Source organism: Mustela lutreola, chromosome 7 (genome assembly GCF_030435805.1).
Source record: "Mustela lutreola isolate mMusLut2 chromosome 7, mMusLut2.pri, whole genome shotgun sequence".
In the NCBI taxonomy this organism is placed as follows: Eukaryota; Metazoa; Chordata; class Mammalia; order Carnivora; family Mustelidae; genus Mustela; species Mustela lutreola.
In genome coordinates, this window is record NC_081296.1 from 90804819 (window position 1) to 90826237 (window position 21419).

The following is a 21419-nucleotide window of genomic DNA, read 5'->3' on the forward strand; positions in this document are numbered from 1 at the left end:
AATTAAGCTTTCAGCACAGGGGTTATTTATGGTGGTGTTTTGCTTGTTTATTTTTAGAATTTAAAATGCTAACCTGACCTCACACATAAAAATTTCATATATGAACTACAATTAGCAAAACAATTAGGTCTACTTCTTTAAAAATGACACTTGGATAATATGTAATTCACGCCCTGAAATATTATACAACAATGAAAATGAATCAACTAGAGCTATCATCACAGCCAGATTACACTGCATGAAGGAAGTCAGTTGCATAGTATTTCAAAATGGGATACACAATACACTTTTCAAGGTTCCTAAAATAATTAGTTTTTCCTTGTGCTCTTGCAAATTACCACCAGGATTATAAAATGTTACCAAAAATGTATCCTTGTTCATATACTATTTTCAGGTTAGAATAATATTTTTAAGATAATTTTAAACTTCAAACAATATCTGCCTAGAGATGACTCTATAAAACTCTGATATTCAGATATTCATCAATATTTTCATCATTATTCATTTTAATCAATTATTTCCAATTTCATCAATTATTCATCAATATATTCATATTATTATTATTCATATAAACTCAAGCATCTATCAACAAATGAATGGATAAACAAAATGTAGTATACACATACAATGGAATGTAGAGTAATAAAAAGTAATGATTAGAAAAATTAGCCTCATCTCTTTCTAAAGTATATTTAAGACAGGTATATCAAAGCTCTATTATAAATCTCAACATAGTACGACATGGCTGTACCTTGGAAAATAGTACTAAATGAAATAAGCAACACACAAAAGGAAAATGCAGTATGATTTCACTTTATATGAATATTTAGAATACGTAAATTCACAGAGACAGAAAGCAGATTAGAGGTTACCAGGTGATGGAGGGGGAAAAGGGAATGTACCATTATTACCTAACGGGTAATAGAGTTTCTGTCTGGGGTAAAGAAAAGGTTTTGGGAATAGTGGTGATAGTGGTATGACACTGTGAATGCAATTAATGCCATTGAATTATACACTTAAAATGGCTAAAACAGAAAATATTATATATATTTTAACGACCCCCTCCCTGGAATGCTGGTGACCATTTTGAGCACCTAGGCTTAATTCTAAATATGCTGCCTTAGTAAGTCTCACAGATATTTTTAACTAGGTGATGTGGAAACATTTTTTAACTCTGAACTTCCATTTCTCCTCAATGATAAAAGAATATGATCACCTACCCTTATAGAATGGTTCTGAGGAATAAAATAAATAAGAAAACAGATATGGGTGCTGTTATACAGCTCAAGTAATGGAAAATGACCAATAAATAACTGTTCCATTCTCATCCTTTCAACCCACCTACTGAAACGTGAGAAACTCCAGATTATGTCAGTCAGGGAGCAACCTAGAAGAAGTAAATTTCTTACTCACTTAGGTCATAGAATTGATAGAAATAACAGAACAAAGGCCCAAGATGATTATGTTTCACTTTTCCTGGTATATCAGAATACAATGGAAGCAAGCTATATATAAGTAGGCATTTTATGATGTTGATGTATAGTTAAGGCTCAGATCCTTTTAGAATCACAAACAGGTTAAAATACCTGTGAATAAAGTAATTAATTAGCTTACTCACTTTTTCTATACCAAGTATATTCATGGAATAAGGCACAAGCTATTTAGGCAGGAAATCATGGTCAAATTAAATAATACTCTGTGATAAGCTTGTTATACGTGGCAGAAGTAGAATTGATGGGAATAAAGCCACATATAACAAGTAAAATATTTACTATTACTAATGGGGATTATGAATTAATTTGCTTTGTACTCAAGGTACCAAATCAGCTACAAACTATGCATGTACCTCATATTCAAAAAAGGAAGAGAAAGGACATTAATGAGCTGAATAATGGAGTGCTGAACCTAAGAGTCTAGACATTCCTCATCCTAAAGCACCTCACAGCATCTATAAGAATTAGAAAGATTAGGTTAAAAGTTACTACAAAATAGGGGTGTCTGGGTGGTTCAGTAGGTTAAGCGTCTATAGGCTAAGGTCATGATCTTCGGGTCCTGGGGTGGAGCCCCCGTATTGGGCTCCCTGCTTCTCCCTCTTCCTGCCCCTCCCTCTGCTTGTGCTTTCTTGCTTGAGCTCTCTCAAATAAATAAAAACTTAAAAAAAAAAGTTAGTATAAAATAGCCTTAACTGATAAATCGTTTAAAATGAAAAAATTTAATGCTTACCATATTTAAACATCAATTTAAATAAAGTCTTTTATATACAAATCTATATTTAACCCTTCAAGACTCATATATAATTAACTCTATTTAAGGGTTATAATCATTCATACACTCCAAACAAAACACATGAACTACTGTCAGGGCTTCTAAAGGACATGTATTAACCACCATAATACTCAATAATTTTGCATCATAAACTCTATATTCAATGAGGGACGCAAAAATCTCTTTTTTGTCCTTAATAAAGTAGCAACTCAAGAAAAAAATGAGATGCATCTAAAGACTTAATATATAGGATCATGTCATGCTTCACTCACCTAAAAATTGTTTTTTCTGTCAGGCAATATACTAGGCTAGATGGTCTTGTGCAACACCAATTAACATTACTAAAGCTCAGGTTCTTCTTGTTTAACAAGGATAACAACACTCTTCCAGGAGTGACTGATAGGCATATAAAGAACTTAGCACAGTGCCTGGACAGCAAATGCTCAAATGCTAGTTATAGATACAGTAAGTTCAAGTCAGATAAAACAAGAAGCTGAACTGTGTACAGAACTTGGTAGTTACTGATATTTCAGATACAAAGGAGATAAAGTAGTTAAGAGTGGCCTCAGAGAGTTCATATCCACAATATATAAAAAAGTGATACAATTCAACACCAAAACCCCCCCAAATAATCCAATTAAAAATGGGTGGGTGGGGCGCCTGGGTGGCTCAGTGGGTTAAGGCCTCTGCCTTCGGCTCAGGTCATGATCCCAGGGTTCTGGGATCGAGCCCCGCATCGGGCTCTCTGCTTGGCAGGGAGCCTGCTTCCCTTCTTCTCTCTCTCTGCGTGCCTCTCTACCTACTTGTGATTTCTGTCAAATAAATAAATAAAATCTTAAAAAACCCAAAACACTCAAGGGGTATATAGGCCTCTAACTCTTGATCTTGGCTCAGATCATGATCTCATAGGTTGTGGGATCAAGCCCCGAATCAGGCTACCTGCTTTGCAGGAAATCTGCTTGAGGTTCTTGCCCATATCTCTTTGTCCTTCCCCTGACTCATGCATGCGCAAGCTCTCTAAAAGTAAATAAATAATTCTTTTAAAAAAAATGCTCAATTGCTGGGCACCTGGGTGGCTCAGTTGGTTAAGCGCCTGACTCTTGATCTCAGCTCAGGCCTTGATCTCAGGGTAATGAGTTCAAGCCCCATGATGGGCTCCATACTGGACATGGAGTCTACTTAAAAAAAAAAAAAAAAAAGTTCCATATCACTATTAATCAGGGAAATGCAAATCAAAACCTTGCACCTGTCAGGATGGCAACAATCAAAAAGATAAAAAAAACAAGTGTTGGTGAGCATGTGGAGAAAAAAGAATCCTGTGTACTATTGATAGGAATGTTAACTGGTGTAGCCACTGTGGAAAACAGTATGGAAGTTCCTCAAAAAAATTAAAAACAGAAATACCATATGATCTAATAATTCCTGTACTGGATATCTACCCAAAGAAAACAAAAACATAAAGATATATGCACCCCACGCCTATGTTTATTGCAGCATTATTTACAATAGCCAAGATATGGAAGCAATTCAAGTGTCCATCAATAGCAAGTCAATTTACTCAACTGAATGAGTGAAGACACACATACATACATATACAATGGAATATTAGGTAGCCATAAAAAGGATGAGATCTTGACATTTGTGACAACATGGGTGAGACAAACACCATATGATTTCACTTATATGTGGAACCTAAAAAACAAGTGAACAAATAAAAAGGAGAATCAGACCTAAGTATGGAAAGCAAACTGATGGTCAATGGAGGGGAGAGGGGTGAGGTATGGGCACAATGGGTGAAGGGGAGTGGAGGATACAGCCTTCCGGTTATGGAATGAATTAAGTAACAGAAATGCAAAGGCACAGCATAGGGAATATAGTCAATTGTACTGTAATAGCATTGTAGGGTGACAGATGGTAGTTATACTTGTGGTGAGCGTAAGTACAGAGAGAGATACTGGATCACTATATCACATAGCAAAAGTACAGAGAGATATTGAATCACTATGTCTTTTTGTTTGTTTGTTTTTTGAAGTAAGCTTTATGCCCAGTGTGGGGCTCAAACCCATTACCCTGAGATCAAGGGTCAATCGTATGCTCTACTGACTGAACCAGCCAGGAAACCTGAAACTAATGTAGCACTGTGTGCCACCTATGCTCCCCGCCACACACCAAAAAAAAAAAAAAAAAAAAAAGCAGTCTCAGGTTAGGTTTCTTACTAGAACAGAGAAGGAAGTAGAGCTAAAGAACATAAGAAGACTTTTTTTTCTGGATATATTTTAATTTTTTAAAAATAATAATAATTTTTTATTATGTTAGTCACCATATAGTACATCACTAGTTTTCGATGTAGTGTTCCATGATTCACTGTTTGTGTATAACAGCTATGACCTGACAACTCTATTTACCCCAATGATGCAGATGTAGTGAAAAGAAAGGCCATATGTACCCCAATGTTCACAGCAGCAATGTCCACAATAGCCAAACTGTGAAAAGAGCTGAGATGCCCTTCAACAGATGAATGGATAAAGACATGGTCCATATACACAATGGAATATCATTACTCAGCCATTAGAAAGAATAAATACCTAACTTTTCATCAACATGGATGGTACTGGAGATTATTCTGAGTGAAATAAGTCAAGCAGAGGAAGTCAATTACCATATGGTTTCACTTACTTGTGGAACATACAGAATAGCATTTAAGAAGACTTTTAACCAGTTGAAGACTTAGCTGAGATTTTAAATTTACCTGCGGACAATGCCAATCTATATTTGTCTGTGTGATTTTTTGCCCAGGAACACTCAGCTGACTCAGGCTGTCAAATGACCAATTTCCATATGCACTATAAAGTGATTAGGTATACTAATTAAGGTACAGAAAGAATTTTCCCAAGAAAACCAAATTGGAATGTGTATGTGTAACTGAATGAGGCAAACTTCAGTTATTCCTAAGCAGCTGACTAGAGTTAACTAGGTACTTTCAATTTTGCAAATTCTAACACGTGTTGTTGAACCACATCACTTACATGGATTTTATTTACACTGTAGGCTTACTAAAGAAAAAGGGAAGGATTAAAGAGAAAATTGTATCAATAGGGTATCATTAGCCAATCTGATAATACATTTAAAAAATTATACACTTAAAAATAATACATTTAAAAAAATCACTTACCCATTTTGAAAAGAACTGTTTTGTGTTTCTGAATCATCACTATCACTGATGATAATAGTTTCTCCATCGACACTGCTGATATGTCCATTAGCAAAGCCATTTTGATGTGATGGAGGGAGGACTTCCAAAATCCTACACTGTAACCTGAAAGAAAAGGATACATTAAAAAATGGAAATTATTTGATATTTTATAATCAAATGTTTCAGAACAATCTAATTATTCTGAACAACTGAAAGATATTTTGTTTCATAGAAACTATGACTCATTGATGTAACCAAATAGAAAATCTGTAACATCCAATTTAAGCAAAGGTTAGCTACAGTTTAAAATAATACGAGGTCAACTTATCAAAATTCTTAGCAATTAAATTCTTTTTTAAAAAAAGATTTTATTTTATTATTTATTTGTCACAGAGAGAGAGATAGGGAGAGAAACGGAGAGAGGCAGGCAGGTAGAGGGAGAAGTAGGCTTCTTGCTGATCAAGGTGCCTGATGTGGAACTCAATCTCAGAACCCTGGGGCATTATGCCCTGAGCCAAAGGCAGATGCTCAACCCACTGAACCACCCAGGTGTCCCAAGCAAGTATATACTTAACTAAAGTTACTGCTTAGAAAATAAAACACTGGCATAATATGTCATTATACAGACTGGATCTTATAGTTTTTCAAAGCACCCAACATTTTAAATTCTGAAATTCTCCTGATCATAACCTTTTTTATTCTCACCGTAGCTTTTGTTGGCATTTCTGATCTCTATAATAAACTTCCTATTCACTAGTTCTATTGCCTCTATTTTTTTTTTTTTACTAACATATAATGTATTATTGGTTTCAGAGGTACAGATCTGTGATTCATCAGTGTTATATCATATCCAATGCTCATTACATCACATTCCCTCCGTAATAACCATCACAAGTTACCCTTCCCTCCTTGTTTTTTTTTTTCTTAAATTCCCCACATCAGTGAGGCCACATGATAATTGTCTTTCTCTGACTGGCTTATTTTCTTAGCATAATACTCTCTAGTTCCATGTTGGCACAAAAGGCAAGATTTCTTTCTTTTTTGATGGCTGAGTAATATTCCATTGTGTATATATACACACCCCATCTTCTTTATCCATTCATCTGTCAATGGATATTTGGGCTCTTTCCATAGTTTGGCTATTGTGAACATTGCTGCTATAAACACTGGGGTGCAGGTGCCCCTTCAGATCACTACATTTGTATCTTTGGGGTAAATACCCAATAGTATAACTGCTGGGTCATAGGGTAACTATTTTCAACTTTTTTGGGTAACCTCCATACTGTTTTCCAGAGTGGCTGCACCAGCTTGCATTCCCCACTAATAGTGTAGGAGGTTCCCCTTTCTCTGCATCCTCGCCAGCATCTAGGGTTTCCCGACTTGTTAATTTTAGCCATTCTGACTGGTGTGAGGTGGTATCTCATTGTGGTTTTGATTTGTATTTCCCTGATGCTGAGTGATGTGGAGCACTTTTTCTTTTTTTCTTTTTTTTTTAAAGATTTTATTTATTTATTTGACAGAGAGAAATCACAAGTAGGCAGAGAGGCAGGCAGAGAGACAGAGAGGAGGAAGCAGGCTCCCTGCAGAGCAGAGAGCCCGATGCGGGACTCGATCCCAGGACCCTGAGATCATGACTTGAGCCGAAGGCAGCGGCTTAACCACTGAGCCACCCAGGCACCCTGGAGCACTTTTTCATGTGTCTGTTGGCCATCTGGATGTCTTCTTTGGAGAAATGTCTGTTCATGTCTTCTGCCTATTTCTTTATCGCCTCTATTTTGAATTCCTTAACCTCTGCCCACTCTATTTGGATTTTATGGGCAATTCCAGACATATTCACAACTGAAATACTTCTCAACCCCATTTTTACTATGCCAATTTGCAACCTATTATGAAAATGTAGTATATCCATACAATGGAATATTATTCAGCACAAAAATTAAAATGAAGCATAGATGAACTTTGAACACATGCTAAATGAAAGAAACCAGACATACAAGGCCACATAGTGTATGACTCCATTTATAGGGAATATTCAGTAAAGGAAAATCCATAGACAGAAAGTGGGTAAGTGGTTGCCAAGATCTTGGGGGCAGGGAAGGGAAAAGGGTGAGAGAAAACAACTTAGGCAATCCAAGGGGAGGTTTTATTACTAAGAATATCTTAAGTACATATATACCTATACTTACCAATGGGGTAAATCTCTTTTCTGAGAAAAAGCGGTTCAAGATTAGACAATTTGCTCACTATTTATCATTCATTTGGTCATCCTACAAACCATAAACAAGTTTTGATATATTGTGGGCATTCATAAACTGTCCACCTAGTTACCATCCCCATTCTCCTAGGAACTTCATTCTTCCTTTACCCCACTTCTCTCCACACGGCAACTAAGTAGAGCTGTCATGGTCCCACAAGGTCCTGGCCAGAGTTAGTTGATACTGGGTGGGCACCTTTTTGCTGAGCCAATACATTTTTTCCAAGACTTTATTTATTTTTTTATTTACAAGATTTTATTTACTTTTAGAGAGAGGGAGAGTGAGTGTGAGCACATGTGCACAAGGCGGGGTACACAGAGGGAGAGGAGAGAGAGAAAATCTCAAGCAGACTCCCCACTGAGCATGAAGTCCAACATGGTGCTTGATCTCACAACCCATGAGATCATGGCCTGAGCCAAAATCAAGAAACAGACAGTTAACCAACTAAGCTACTCATGAGTCTCACTCTTTTCCAAGATTTTAAAATTTGGAATCTAGAAAGCAAAAATCAGTCCCTTTCCCATCACAGAATTTATAAGATATAAAGTTCTGGTGCTGTTGGAGGCCATGTTTCCTGCCCTGAGAAGCAGGTAACTGTGCAGTGAGAAGATGAAGCCAGGATGCCTGGGTGGCTCAGTCATTAGCCGTCTCCCTTCGGCTTGGGTCATGATCCCAGGGTTCTGGGACTGAGGCCCACCCTGGGCTCCTAGTTCAGTGGGAAGCCTGCTTCTCCCCCACCCACTACCCCCTGCTTGTGTTCCCTCTCTCTGTCAAATAAATAAATAAAATCTTAAAAAAAAAAAAAAAAAGAAGAAGAAGATGAAGCCAACGAGAGAGGAGAGATGGCAAAGGTACTAGAGGCAATCAATTCTCTTATTTCTGTTTTTCCTCAGACTTAAGCTGGGCTTTGCTCATCTAAGGTTTAGCTATTTAATCTTTCCTTTGATTCAATAAACTGATAAGTGACCCTTTGTCCCTGTTTTTTTTAAATTAATTTTTGTCACTTACAGCCAAAATAAAGAGAATCATACAATTCAGAAAGACCAACAGTATATTCAGAGTGGACTCATTTTGGGAAGCTGGTGAATTATTTTTTAAGGTTTTTTTTTTTTTGGACAGAGAGAGAGAGATTACAAGTAGGCAGAGCAGCATGCAGAGAGAGGTGGGGGGGGCAGGCTCCCCATGGGGCAGAGAGCCCGATGCGGGGCTTAATCTCAGGACCCTGAGGTCATGACCATAACTGAGGGCAGAGGCATAGCCCACTGAGCCACCCAGGCGCCCTGGAAAGCTGATGAATTTTTATAACATAATAGCACATATTTTCATTAGTGTACATTTTATCATGTGCTCATTAATTCTCCATTAGAAGAACATCTTTAGTATACCCTAAAATATCTAATAGTGCTGCTGTTAGGCACAGAGAAAACCAGGACCAGGGATTTCCTGCTAGGAAATTTTTGCATCATTCCTAAATTGAAGAAATAATTGGTTTTACAGCACCCCAAAGTTTAAGAATCCTCAAAATGTAAACTATGTAGGTGAATCCAGGCCTCAAATCATCTTCTCTCTTTGCTCATTTTCCCTCATTCTGAGTGTTATATAGGTTCAATTAAAAGTATCATATGTGACTCCTTTACAACTTGCTCTTAAAGAATTGAGAACAAACAGAGAGGACTCAAATTACTAAAATGAGAAGTAAAGTGGGGGACATTACTAGTGATTTTACCAAAACTAAAAAAAGACTATAAGAAAAGATTATGGACCATTGTTTATGCTGACAAATGGGATAGCTTAGATAAAATGAACAAATTCTTGAAAATACACAAACTACCAAAACTGACCCAGGAAGAAATAGAAAATTTGAATAGATTTGTAAGCAGTAAGACTGAATCAATAATCAAAAACTTTCCAAAAAAGAAAAGCCCAGGACCAGATAGCTTCATGGCAAATTCTATTAAACATTCAAAGAATTAATATCAACTCTCAAAATCTTCCAAAACACTGAGGAGGATATAACATGTCTTAACTTATTTTATAATACCAACATTACCCTGATACACAAACCAGACAAAGACATGGCAGAACATATAAAGAACACTGATTAACTCAACAAAAAGAACCCGATTCAAAAACAGGCAAAGGACCTAAATAGATACAAATGGCAATAAGTACATGAAAAGATGTTTAGCCATCATTAATCTTAAGGAAATACAAAATAAAAATTGCAATGAGATACCACTTTATACCAAGATGGCTATTATTAAAAGAACAAAACATGAGAAATAATGAGTGTTAGTGAGGATATGGAGAAACTAGAACCCTTGTGCATTGCTGGTGGGAATATAAAATGGGGTAGTTGCTGTGAAAATAGTGTGATGGTTCCTAAGAAAATTAAACACAGAATTATCACATGACCCAGCAATTCTATTTCTAGGTATATACCCAAAAGAATTGAAAACGGGAACTTGGGGTGCCTGGGTGGCTTAGTCGTTAAGCGTCTGCCTTCGGCTCAGGTCATGATCTCAGTGTCCTAGGATCAAGTTCCGCATTGGGCTCCCTGCTCAGGAGGAAGCCTGCTTCTCCCTCTCCCACTCCCCCTCCTTATATTCCCTCTCTCACTGTGTCTCTGTCAAATAAATAAATAAAATCTTTAAAAAAAATAACAAACAGGAACTTTGCAGATACTTGTATACCAATCAAAAGGTGGAAAAAACTCAAATGTCTACCAATACGTAAATGGGGAAACAAAATGTGGAATATTCAGCATCCATGAAAAGTGATGAAATTCTGATACAGGCTACAATATGGACGAACCCTGAAAACATTATGCTCAGTGAAATAAGCCAAACAAGTAACAGATATTGTACAAACCCACTTATATTAAGTATCTAGAAAAGGAAAATTCATGGAGACAGAAAGTAGAATAAAGGTTACCAGAGTCTGCAGGGAGGGAGAAATGGGGAGTTATTGCTTAATGGGTACAGAGTTTCTGTTTGGAATGATGAAAAAGTTCTAGAAATAGTAGTGATGGTTATGTAACACCGTGAATATACTTATGACAACACATTATACATTTAAAAATGATTACAATGGCAAATCTTATGTTTATTTTACTTTTTTTTTTTTTAAGAATTCTGTTCTGTTCTAACAATAAAGCTTAAGAAGGCTCAATTATCAAGGCTAAATCAGTAGCAAATGTAAATGGTATAAAAAGAACTGCAGGCTGACTTTCACCATTGGTTGGCAGAAATAATCCAGTGTTTCTAAAGAGGAACAACTACAGGAAATCCTATCAAAAATGTTAGGTAATTATGTAGCCTAATAATACAAAGGTTCTGTAAACTTAGTGACATGAACTGCACAAAAATATGCAAGGAATCAATCAAATGGACCCAGTTTTTAAAAATGTATTATTGAGGTATAGTTGACATGCAATGTTATATTCATTTCAGGTATACAACACAGTTATTCAACGATTCCGTACATTATGCAGTGCTCACCTCGGTAAGTGTAGCCATCATCTGTTGCCATATAGCGCTATTACAACACGACTAACTATATTCTCTGTGCTGCACTTTTCATTTCCGGATTTATTTATAACTGGAAGTTTGTATTTCTTAATCCCCTTCACCTCAAACAGACCCAGTTTTGAAGGGTCTGGGTATCATCTAGGGATGATTTGCTTAGAGTTCCCTTTGGTGATGAAGGAAGCTCTTCAGTGAACTTATGATAAGGTTCTTCAAGTTATATAAAGAGATGGTTTTTCACTAGCAGAGCCCAGGTGAGTTCCCCTAAGTTGTGATGGTGGTGGTGGTGGTGGTCATGAAGAAAAAAAAAGAAATGGGTCTGTGCCCAGCTCAGGTATGGCTGGTGTGGTGCCTGAAATGGTTCGACAGTCTACGGAAGGGAATAGTCTATGATCCCCAGTAGGGCCCACAGAGCTACAATAATTCAACAACTAATTTATTTAAAACCAACAGAAAAATAACATAGAAATATAATTCCCTGGCACAATGAGGGAGAAGCAAACCAGTCCAGAGGCATAGATGAGAATGTAGGAAATGTTCTACATATAAATTATACCACTTATTACCAACACTATTAACTTTGCACAAACCACAGGTTTAACATTTCTTGCTAATCTTATCAAGGCCAGGCCTCTTGCTAGTGCTAAGCTAAACTTCAGTTAACTATTCAAGATGTTAAGTCAACACCTTCTAATAGATTTCTAAATAAGCTTATTAGTCTATGTCTTTCAAATCCACTTGCTACAATTTCTTGGTTCTAGTCCAAAGAAGGTGGGAATGTAAAAAAGCTTAAAGAATCATGAGTCCACAAATAGCTAGTGGGTCTTTTAGGGTACAGAAACTTTCTAAATTAAAGTTATGCTCCATTATTTGAGGACAGAGCAGAGGCTGGCAATCAAAAGATGATCCTTATTATTAGAGTTTCTGTATGCCAGATAAGTACATGACTTATATGTGTTTCTGTCTTCATATCAACTCCACAAGTTATATATTTTCCAGAAGATGAAAATTTAGTGTCAGAAAAGTTAAATCATTTGCTCATGCCCATAGAATCAGTAATGATACAATCAAAACTTTAGCTTTGACTCTGAAGCCCATGTATTTTCTAATCTTCCACTCTTATTACTGGAACAGAAACACTGTACTGACCCAGGTGTACTTCAAAACTTTAAGCCCAGGCAGTCAAGACGCTCCTAAGGTGCTAAAAACTTAAACAATTTTAAGAGTGAAAGCAAGTCTGTGGAACAGCAGTAAGCACAGAATGAGGACACAGCAGAAATTAGCCATAAATCTGTGACAATGAGAATGTAAACAAGGAAATAGCCTTTTATAAGAATACGGTATATAGCTCTTCTCCCAAAAAGTTGGGTCTTGTTTTATTTATTTTTTAAAAAGATTATTTATTTATTTGTCAGAGAGACAAAGAGCAAGTGAGCACAAGCAGTGAGAGCAGCAGACAGAGGGAGAAACAGGCTCGCCACTGAGCTGGGAGCGTGATGTGGGACTCAATCCCAGGACCCTGGGATCATACCTGAACTGAAGGCAGCCGCTTAACTGACTGAGCCACCCAGGCACCCCTGGTTTTGTTTTGTTTTATTTATTCATTCATTCATTCATTCATTCATTCATTCATTTAAAAGATTTATTTGAGAGAGAGAGACAGCAAGAGAAAGCATCAGAGGGGAGAAGATCAGAGGGAGAAGCAGACTCTCTGTGGAGAAGGGAGCCTGAACCCTGGGATTCCAGGATCATGACCTGAGCTGATGGCAGATGCTCAACAATGGAGCCACCCAGGTGCCCCCTGGTTTTGTTTTAAAAATAGTTTTAATAGGGACACCTGGTTGGCTCAGTGGGTTAAAGCCTCTGCCTTTGGCTCAGGTCATGATCCCAGGGTCCTGGGATTGAGCCCCGAATCGGGCTCTCTGCTCAGCAGGGAGCCTGCTTCCCTCTCTCTCTGCCTGCCTCTCTGACTACTTGTGATATCTGTCTGTCAAATAAATAAATCTTAAAAAAAAAAAAAAGATATATAGTTCAAGTGGAAATCTTTGGAAATAAAATCCTAGATATAAGATATATGGGTTAAATCCTACATATTTCTAATAAGTATCAAATACCTGGATATTATGAGCATGCTATTTAAGCTCTTTAGTATTCAAAATTATCACCTTAAAGCCCCAAGAGTTAGTCAGGCTTAAGTATAAATCATATTAATTAAAGCTTCACCAAAATACTTTAAAATTCTAACTACTGTATTCAAATTAATAAGCATTTAAAGCGTTTGTGTGCTTAGCTTTATGTTAGCCTGGCATACTGACACCAACATGTAAAGAGACATGATAACCTTGTAAGAAGGCAAGACCAACATATGAAGATCAGAGACAAGTAAACACTAAATATAATGAAATGCCACCACAGATTTAGCAGCAAGTGACCTTTCATTTTGACATATAGTATTTTATTTATTTATTTATTTATTTGACAGAGAGAGAGAGAAAAAGAGAGAGCGTGCGTGCGCACGCACAAGTAACCAGAGTAGCAGGCAGAGAGAGAGAGTGGGAAGGAGGCTTCCTGCTGAGCAGAGAGCTCAATGCAGGGCTGGATCCCAGGACCCTGAGATCATGACCTGAGCTGAAGGCAGCGGCTTAACGCACTGAGCGAGCCACCCAGGTGCCCTGTTCTTTTAAAAATATTAATGCACATGAGAAAGGCTAACTGAAGTAGGTCTACTTGTTAGATCTCACTGAAGTATAGATTAGTCCTGTGATACTTATCAGAAGAAAGGTCAAAGAGTTCTGTGTAATGCGAGAACTGTGTCAAAGGAGACCTATTCTATAGGTTCTTTCTACCTCAACCATAATAAACATTATAAAAATTCACCTAAAAATCCATTCTTCATGAAAAAAAATTCAATATACGGTATCTCTCTTCCACCTCGAGTTAGTCAAATGAAAGTCAGATGGCTTCTGCACATCAAAATACAGTGCATAGAAGTAAAAAAGAATTAGCAAAGATTATTATATACATGACTACTAAATTAAGATGACAGAATTATACCAAGTACTTCTTGCACTCTCAAATTCTAGCTGGAAGCTTAAAGGAAATATCCTGAATATTTTTTTACTATCCTTAAGGTCAAGAACATTCTTTTTTAATAATTATTATTTATTTATCAGAGAGACAGAGAGAGACAGCAAGCATGTAAAAGCAGGTGGAGAGACAGAGGGAAAAGGAGGCTCCCCACTGAGCAAGGATCCTGCCAGACTCCATCCCATGACCCTGGGATCATGACCTGAGCTGAGGGCAGACACTCGACTGACTGAGACACCCAGGCATCCCAGGTCAGTAATATTCTTAATATGGTAACAGTGAAAATCAACACACTGACTGACTGACTGGAAGCAGGTGAAGATGCAAGCATACCTTCATAAAGATTAGTAACTAAAAGGTAAAACATCAGCCCATTCTAATGACCAATCATAGCAAATTATTATCAGATTGCTAAATTAATTTGGCATTACAGTATCTTTTATTTGTTCTTTTTTTTTAAAAAGATTTTATTTATTTCTTTGACACAGAGAGAGACAGCAAGAGAGAGAATACAAGCAGGGGGAGTGGGAGAGGGAGAAGCAGGTTTTCCGGTGAGCAGGAAGTCTGATGCGGGGCTCGATCCCAGGACCCTGGGATCGTGACCTGAGCTGAAGGCAGACGCTTAACGACTGAGCCACCTAGGCACCCCTATTCCACTCATTCTATTTGAATGTTAGTGATATATTCACTAACAAAATAAAACTCAACTATGTCTCTTTTAGCCCAACTTTTGCTGAGGAATTACTGACATACGTCACTGTAGAAGTTTAAAGCATACAGCATGATTTGATGTACATATACTGTGAGTGATTTATAATAGATTCAGCTAATATCCATCACCTGATACAGATACAATAAAAAGAACAAAAAAAACTTCTCCTTGAGAACTCTTAGGATTTATATATTCACTTAACAACTTTCCTGTATTTCATACAGCAGTATTAGCTACAATCATGTTGTACATTATATCCCTAGTACTTATTTATCTTGTAACTAGAAGTTTCTACCCTTTAACTACTTTCCTCCAATTCTCCCTCCCCTCTATGCCCCTTAGGGCATTTCTTATTCAATCCTTTGTCATTTATACTTATTTCACTTACCTTTGTCCTGCAAACTCTATTTCTATTACTGATGTTCTGCTTGAGAACAGTAAGTACTAATTCATTACTCATACTGGATTATCCTGTAGCATCCAACAGTGGTTTATGGAGAAATCATTGGATTTAATTGGCTAAAACAAAAAAGTATAACTCAAGATTCTATTCCATCAAGTTTTCTTTTTTTTTTTTTAAAGATTTAATTTTTTTATTTGACAGAGAAAGACAGTGAGACAGAGAGGGAACACAAGCAGGGGGAGTGGGAGAGGGAGAAGCAGGCTCCCTGCTGAGCAGAGACCCTGATGCAGGACTTGATCCCAGGACCCTGGGATCATGACCTGAGTCGAAGGCAGACGCTTAATGACTGAGCCACCTAGGCGTCCCAAGTTTTATTTTCTTTACAACACTGATGAGAATCTGAATTATCTTGTTGATTTGTGTGTTTCTCTCTCTTGCACTTGAATATAAGTCCCTAGTTCTTGCCTTAATCACTACCCTCTTTTCAAAACCTACAAGAGTAATAACCTAGCACACAATGCTTATTGAACAAACCTACTTTGTTTTATACACAAAGTAGAGGACCTAGAATACATAATATTCCCTACTATCTCCAAGAAAAAAGACATAACTAATTCCATTGTTCATTCTGGCAACTCTGCCAAAAGACAAAATCAATAAATAAAAATTACAGTCTTCCCCATGCTTGCAGTAACCTTTTAATAGTTTTTTTTTTTAAGATTTTAATTTATTTGTCAGAGAGAGAAAGAGCACAAGCAGGGGGAGAGGCAGACATAGGGAGAACCAGACTCCCCACTGAGCAAGGAGCCTGATGTGGGACTCTATCCCAGGACCCTGGGATGATGACCTGAGCCAAAGGCAGCAGCTTAACCAATTGAGCCACACAGGCGTCCCTGCAGTCACCTTTTGTTGCTAGTAAATAGCATTCTTCAATCTGAAGGCAAAATATCTGAAAAGAAGATAGCTTAAACAGGCCAAAGTACAGAAGTAAAATAATTAAGGTACCCTGTAGGAGTGCCTGGGTGGCTTAGTTGGTAGCATCTGGCTATGGCTCAGGTTGATCTCAGGGTCCTGGGACTCAGCCCCCAGTCAGGCTTCCTGGTCAGTAGGGAGTCTGCTTCTCCCACTTGTGCTCTCAGTCTCTCTGTCTCAAATAAATTAAAAGAAAAATCTTAAAAAAGAAAAATTAAGGTACCCTCTGATAGGAAAAATGATGAAGAATTTAAAGAAAAAGGGAACCTGTTTAAACATTGAGTTTTTTTTCCCCTTTGAATCAATGATCAATGCTGAGTTTTTTTCCCCTTTGAATCAAAAATCAATGCTGATTTTTGGACACTCAACCTTATGACCTGTATCACTGTCTCTTAGAACAAATGATCAAAAGATGATCTAACCACATATATATAATCCTATCTTTCTTCACACTTAGACAAATTATAAAATGCTTATGTAAAGGGAAGAGTAAATGATGGGTGTTCAATGGGTATATTCAACTATAATTTTTAAATCCTCCTTAACTGCTATCCTTTAATATATATATTTCTGAGTGTATTCTTCTCAAACAGAAGCAGTGATTCTGACAATGCCTTGTGCTTAGAAATCTCACTTGTGACCTTGATCAAGTTTTAATTAATTAACCTAGCTGTATAAGCTTCTCAACTGTAAAGTGAACAAATGAGCTCTTGTTACAGAAGGTGTTGTGGGAATTAAACAAGATCATATAAAGAGCTTAGAACAGTGTGTGGCATATAGGAAGCTCTCAAAAGTTTACAGGTATTGGCATCATCTCCCTAAAATGGTATGTGGCGAACTCTGAAGAACAGTGACTAGGATGTAAGAAAATTAGGGATTGACTTAAAAAAAGATGAATCATCACAGCTGGAAGACTCTTCACTCATCTCTGACAAGTACAGGAAGGATCTGACATTGACTGAGTGCTTCCTGTGCCAGGTACTCTGCTGGCCTACTAACAAATGGTAACTACTGTGGCAGATAATTGCAGGTATGGCTCCCGTTGACTCACATCTCTTTGATTCCCTCCCACAGCAACTCCGGATTTGTTCATGTGACTTGCTCTGGTCAATGGAATACTAGTAAACACAAAGCATGCTGAGGCTTGCAGTGTGCTTGCACAGTGGAGCTTGCCCTCTCTTGCTGCTGGGAACCCTGCTACTGCCTTGGGAACAAGTTTGAATTAGCTTCCTGTAGGATGAGAGGCCACATCAAAGTAGCCACCCCAGTCTGAGGCCCCAGACATGTGAGGAAGGCTATTCTAAAGTAGAGGACCTAGGTAATCCAGCCCCAGACAGGACAGCCCAGACCATAAGAACATTCCAGCCAACCAACTGTGAGAATAATGTTTACTGATTTAGGCCACTAAATTTTGGGTCTGGTTTGTTATGCGTAGAAGCTCATACAACTACTATATGAATATATATATTATTTCAGCTTTATAGATTATGAAAGAAGATTCCCAGAAACAGTAGTCAGTTTGGCTCCACAGGCTTTTCCCACCCTCCCAAATCACTTCGGCATGCCAAACTCTGAAGTTCTAAACATAAAGGGGACCTCTGTGGATTTTATTCGATAAACCTTATTTAAAGCAGGAACCCTTCCCTCCCCTCAGGAGTCAGCACACTATGGCCTATGGGCCAGATCTAAATTCCCTCCTGTTTTTTTATATGTACGACCTGCAAGCTAAGAACAATTTATACATGTTTAAGTGGCTTCAAATAAAAATCAGAAGACTACTCTGAGATATGTGAAAATAATAGGATATTCAAATTACAGTATTTATGAAGAAGGAACTATTAGAAAACAGCCATGCTCATTCATACGCTGTCTATGGCTGCTTTTGCACTTCAACAGCAGAGTTTGGTGGCTGTGACTGAATCCATATGAATTACACAGTCTGTAATATTTACTATCTGGCCCTTTATTTTAAAAAAAGGGTACCAAACTCTACCCAGAATTATTCTCTTGGCATATGTTTTTAATTTAATCAAAGGATTCTGCCTGTCCTTTAGTGATGAATAGATTCTACTTGTACTTTTTTTTAAAGTAGGCTCTATACCCACTGTGGAGACAAATGTGGAGCCTGAACTCACAAGCCTGAGATCAGAGGTCAGGACACCTAACTGAGTCATCCAGGCACCCCTCTATTTGTATTTTTACCATTCCTTTTCCTTTCATCAAAAATTATTTTAACTTCTGTCATTTCTCCTATTTCTCCTTTAACTTTTATGTTTGGATGGTCTCTGACTTTGTCTAAGATAGACAGATAGCCCCATTTTAAAAACAGTAATTCAGAACCATAGGTCAAATGAATGCCACTTACACACCATACTACTGGTCTCCAAAACAGCATAGAAAACTAACAAACTACAGTTTTATCTTGTTCTCAGAAAAATTCAAAGTATCTACAAGGTAAGTCACTCATCAAAAACTGATCTTATATTGGCCACAATATATTCCTACCTACCACGAAGTAGGTAGAAAAAGATGAGAGATTTTATTCAGAAGAGGCTCAAATTTCTCAGACCTGAACTTGTAACCATGTAGAAATGAACTTCCCTTTTATTTCTAACAGCGATCTCCGGACAGTAATAGCTACTCATAGTCTCCCTTCTTGTGATATTACCTCTAATATTCTCCTGTCACAGGGAACTAAGAACTTCAGAACTACTGTTCTACTTCACCATACCGCTACTAACAAGTTCAATGAGATACAAATTGAAGCAAGCAAACATTTGATTTCCTTTTATGTTAGAAAAGAGGTGAACCTCAATTTACTTGTCAACTCCTCATTTTGATCATTTTTTCTCACCCCCATCATAAGGACTGTAAGTGTTGGTGGTGATGCACCTGACTGTACTTGGTTTTAATACAATAGGGAAGTTGCCACAGAGACTACCCTCACCCGTAACTTTTAACATTCAAAGACTTTTGAAAGACATTAGGCAGATGCTCCTAATGGCTAATGCAGTTTGAAGCCCCTTAGAATACTGAAGAAAATGAGTTAAGTTTGTATGATCAGTCGAAATTTTACTGAACTATTTTGTTAAGGTGAACTATTTTGTTGAGCCCATACAGAAATACAACATAAGCTTTACAGATGATTTAAATTAAACTTCTTTAGAAAAAAAAATTCTTGGGGCGCCTGGGTGGCTCAGTGGGTTAAAGCCTCTGCCTTCGGCTCAGGTCATGATCCCAGGGTCCTGGGATGGAGCCCCACATCCGCCTCTCTGCTCAGCAGGGAGCCTGCTTCCTCCTCTGTCTCTCTGCCTACTTGTGATCTCTGTCTGTCAAATAAATAAATAAAATTTAAAAAAAAAGAAAAGAAAAGAAAAAAAAATTCTTTTTCAGGAGTACCTGGGGGGCTCAGTCAGTTAAGTGTCTGCTTTCAGCTCAGGTCAAGATCTCAGGGTCCTGGGATGAGCTCCATTCTGGCTCCCTGCTCAGGGGGGAGTCTTCTTCTCTTTCTCCCTCTTCTCCCTGTCCCCACTCTCTCTCTCTTTCTCAAATAAATAAAATCTTAAAAAAAAATCATTTTCAGCGATATCTAGGCGGCTCAGTTGGTTAAGCATCTGCCTTCAGCACAGATCATGATCTCAGGGTCCTGGGATCCAGTCCTGCATCAGGCTCCCTGCTCAGCGAGGAGCCTGCTTCTCCCTCTGCCTGGCTCCTCCTGCTTGTTCTTGCTCACCCTGGCAAATAAATAATATCTTTAAAAAAATCATTTTCATTCATTTTTGTGATTATTTAGGTATTTTTAGAGTATAAAATAGTTTCCCAGGATATCCTCCTAATTTGCTTATGCAAGTAAATAAAGATTCTAAATTTTAACTGTTGAACTTGCAATGACAATCTGGGAATCAGCTTGTTAAGTCTGGGTCTTTGGTACATACAAGAAACACAACATATATCTAAAGAAGGGGGTTGCTACTTTAACTTAGAATTCCAAAGAATAGTTTGTCCCAAACAGCCCCCCCCTTTTTTTGGTATTAAAAATTCTATCAACATACTAGGCTCACTGAAAACAATTTGTGAATGTTGCTAAGGACTCTCTTTGGTTGAGAACCAGACATTTTTACCTTAAAAGATCAGTAGGGGGGCACCTGGCTGATTCAGTCAGTAGAGCATGCAACTCAGTCTCAGGGTTCAGTTCCAGCCCCATGTTGGGGGTGGAGCCTCTTAAGAAAAAGTTCAGTAGTGTAAGCTGAGCTATAGAAAACCTTCTTTCTGAAAAAGATTTGCAATACATGGGGAGCCAGGGTGGTTCTGTGAGTTAGGTGTCCAATTCTTGATTTCAGCTCTAGTTGTGACTAGTTGTGGACTGAGCTCTAGTTGTGACTAGTTGCGGACTGAGCCCAGAGTCTAGCTCCCCACTCTGTGATTAGTTGAGAGCTAGACTCTGAGCTCTAGTTGTGACTAGTTGTGGACTGAGCCCAGAGTCTAGCTCCCCACTCTGTGCAGAGTCTGCTTGAGATTCTCTTTCGCTTCCCACTCCCCCGCTTTGTGCGCATACGTTTGCTCTCTCTCTCAAATAAACCTTAAAAAAGAAAAAAGTTCTAATAATAAAAATTTGATTAATGGGGCGCCTGGGTGGCTCAGTGGGTTAAGCCACTGCCTTCGGCTCAGGTCATGATCTCAGGGTCCTGGGATCGAGTCCCATATTGGGCTCTCTGCTCAGCGGGGAGCCTGCTTCCCTCTCTCTCTCTCCTTGCCTCTCTACCTGTGATCTCTCTCTGTCAAATAAATAAATAAATAAAATCTTTAAAAAAAAAATTGATTAATGTACATTGCTGAAAGTTCTATACCATCTTTACACTTAAATAAGAAGAATTTCTCCTTTAATCTTTTTCTACAAATTTATATTTTTTTCTCTCTGTCTTCAAATTTCTAGTCAACCCTTTCCCAAAACTTCTCTTTGATTAATCCCACCTGGATGGAGTCACTAACATTCAAGCATGTATGT

General features: G+C 37.8%; 1 protein-coding gene across 2 annotated transcripts in view; it reads right to left on the reverse strand.

Moving 5' to 3' along the window:
- BAZ1A (bromodomain adjacent to zinc finger domain 1A) overlaps positions 1–21419 on the reverse strand; it is a 92978-nt gene that overhangs the window by 53598 nt on the left and 17961 nt on the right. For both annotated transcript variants that reach the window (XM_059181894.1, XM_059181893.1), the window contains exon 3: positions 5438–5581. In XM_059181894.1, coding sequence (XP_059037877.1) covers positions 5438–5581 — 144 coding nt within the window. The remainder of the gene's footprint in view (positions 1–5437; positions 5582–21419) is intronic.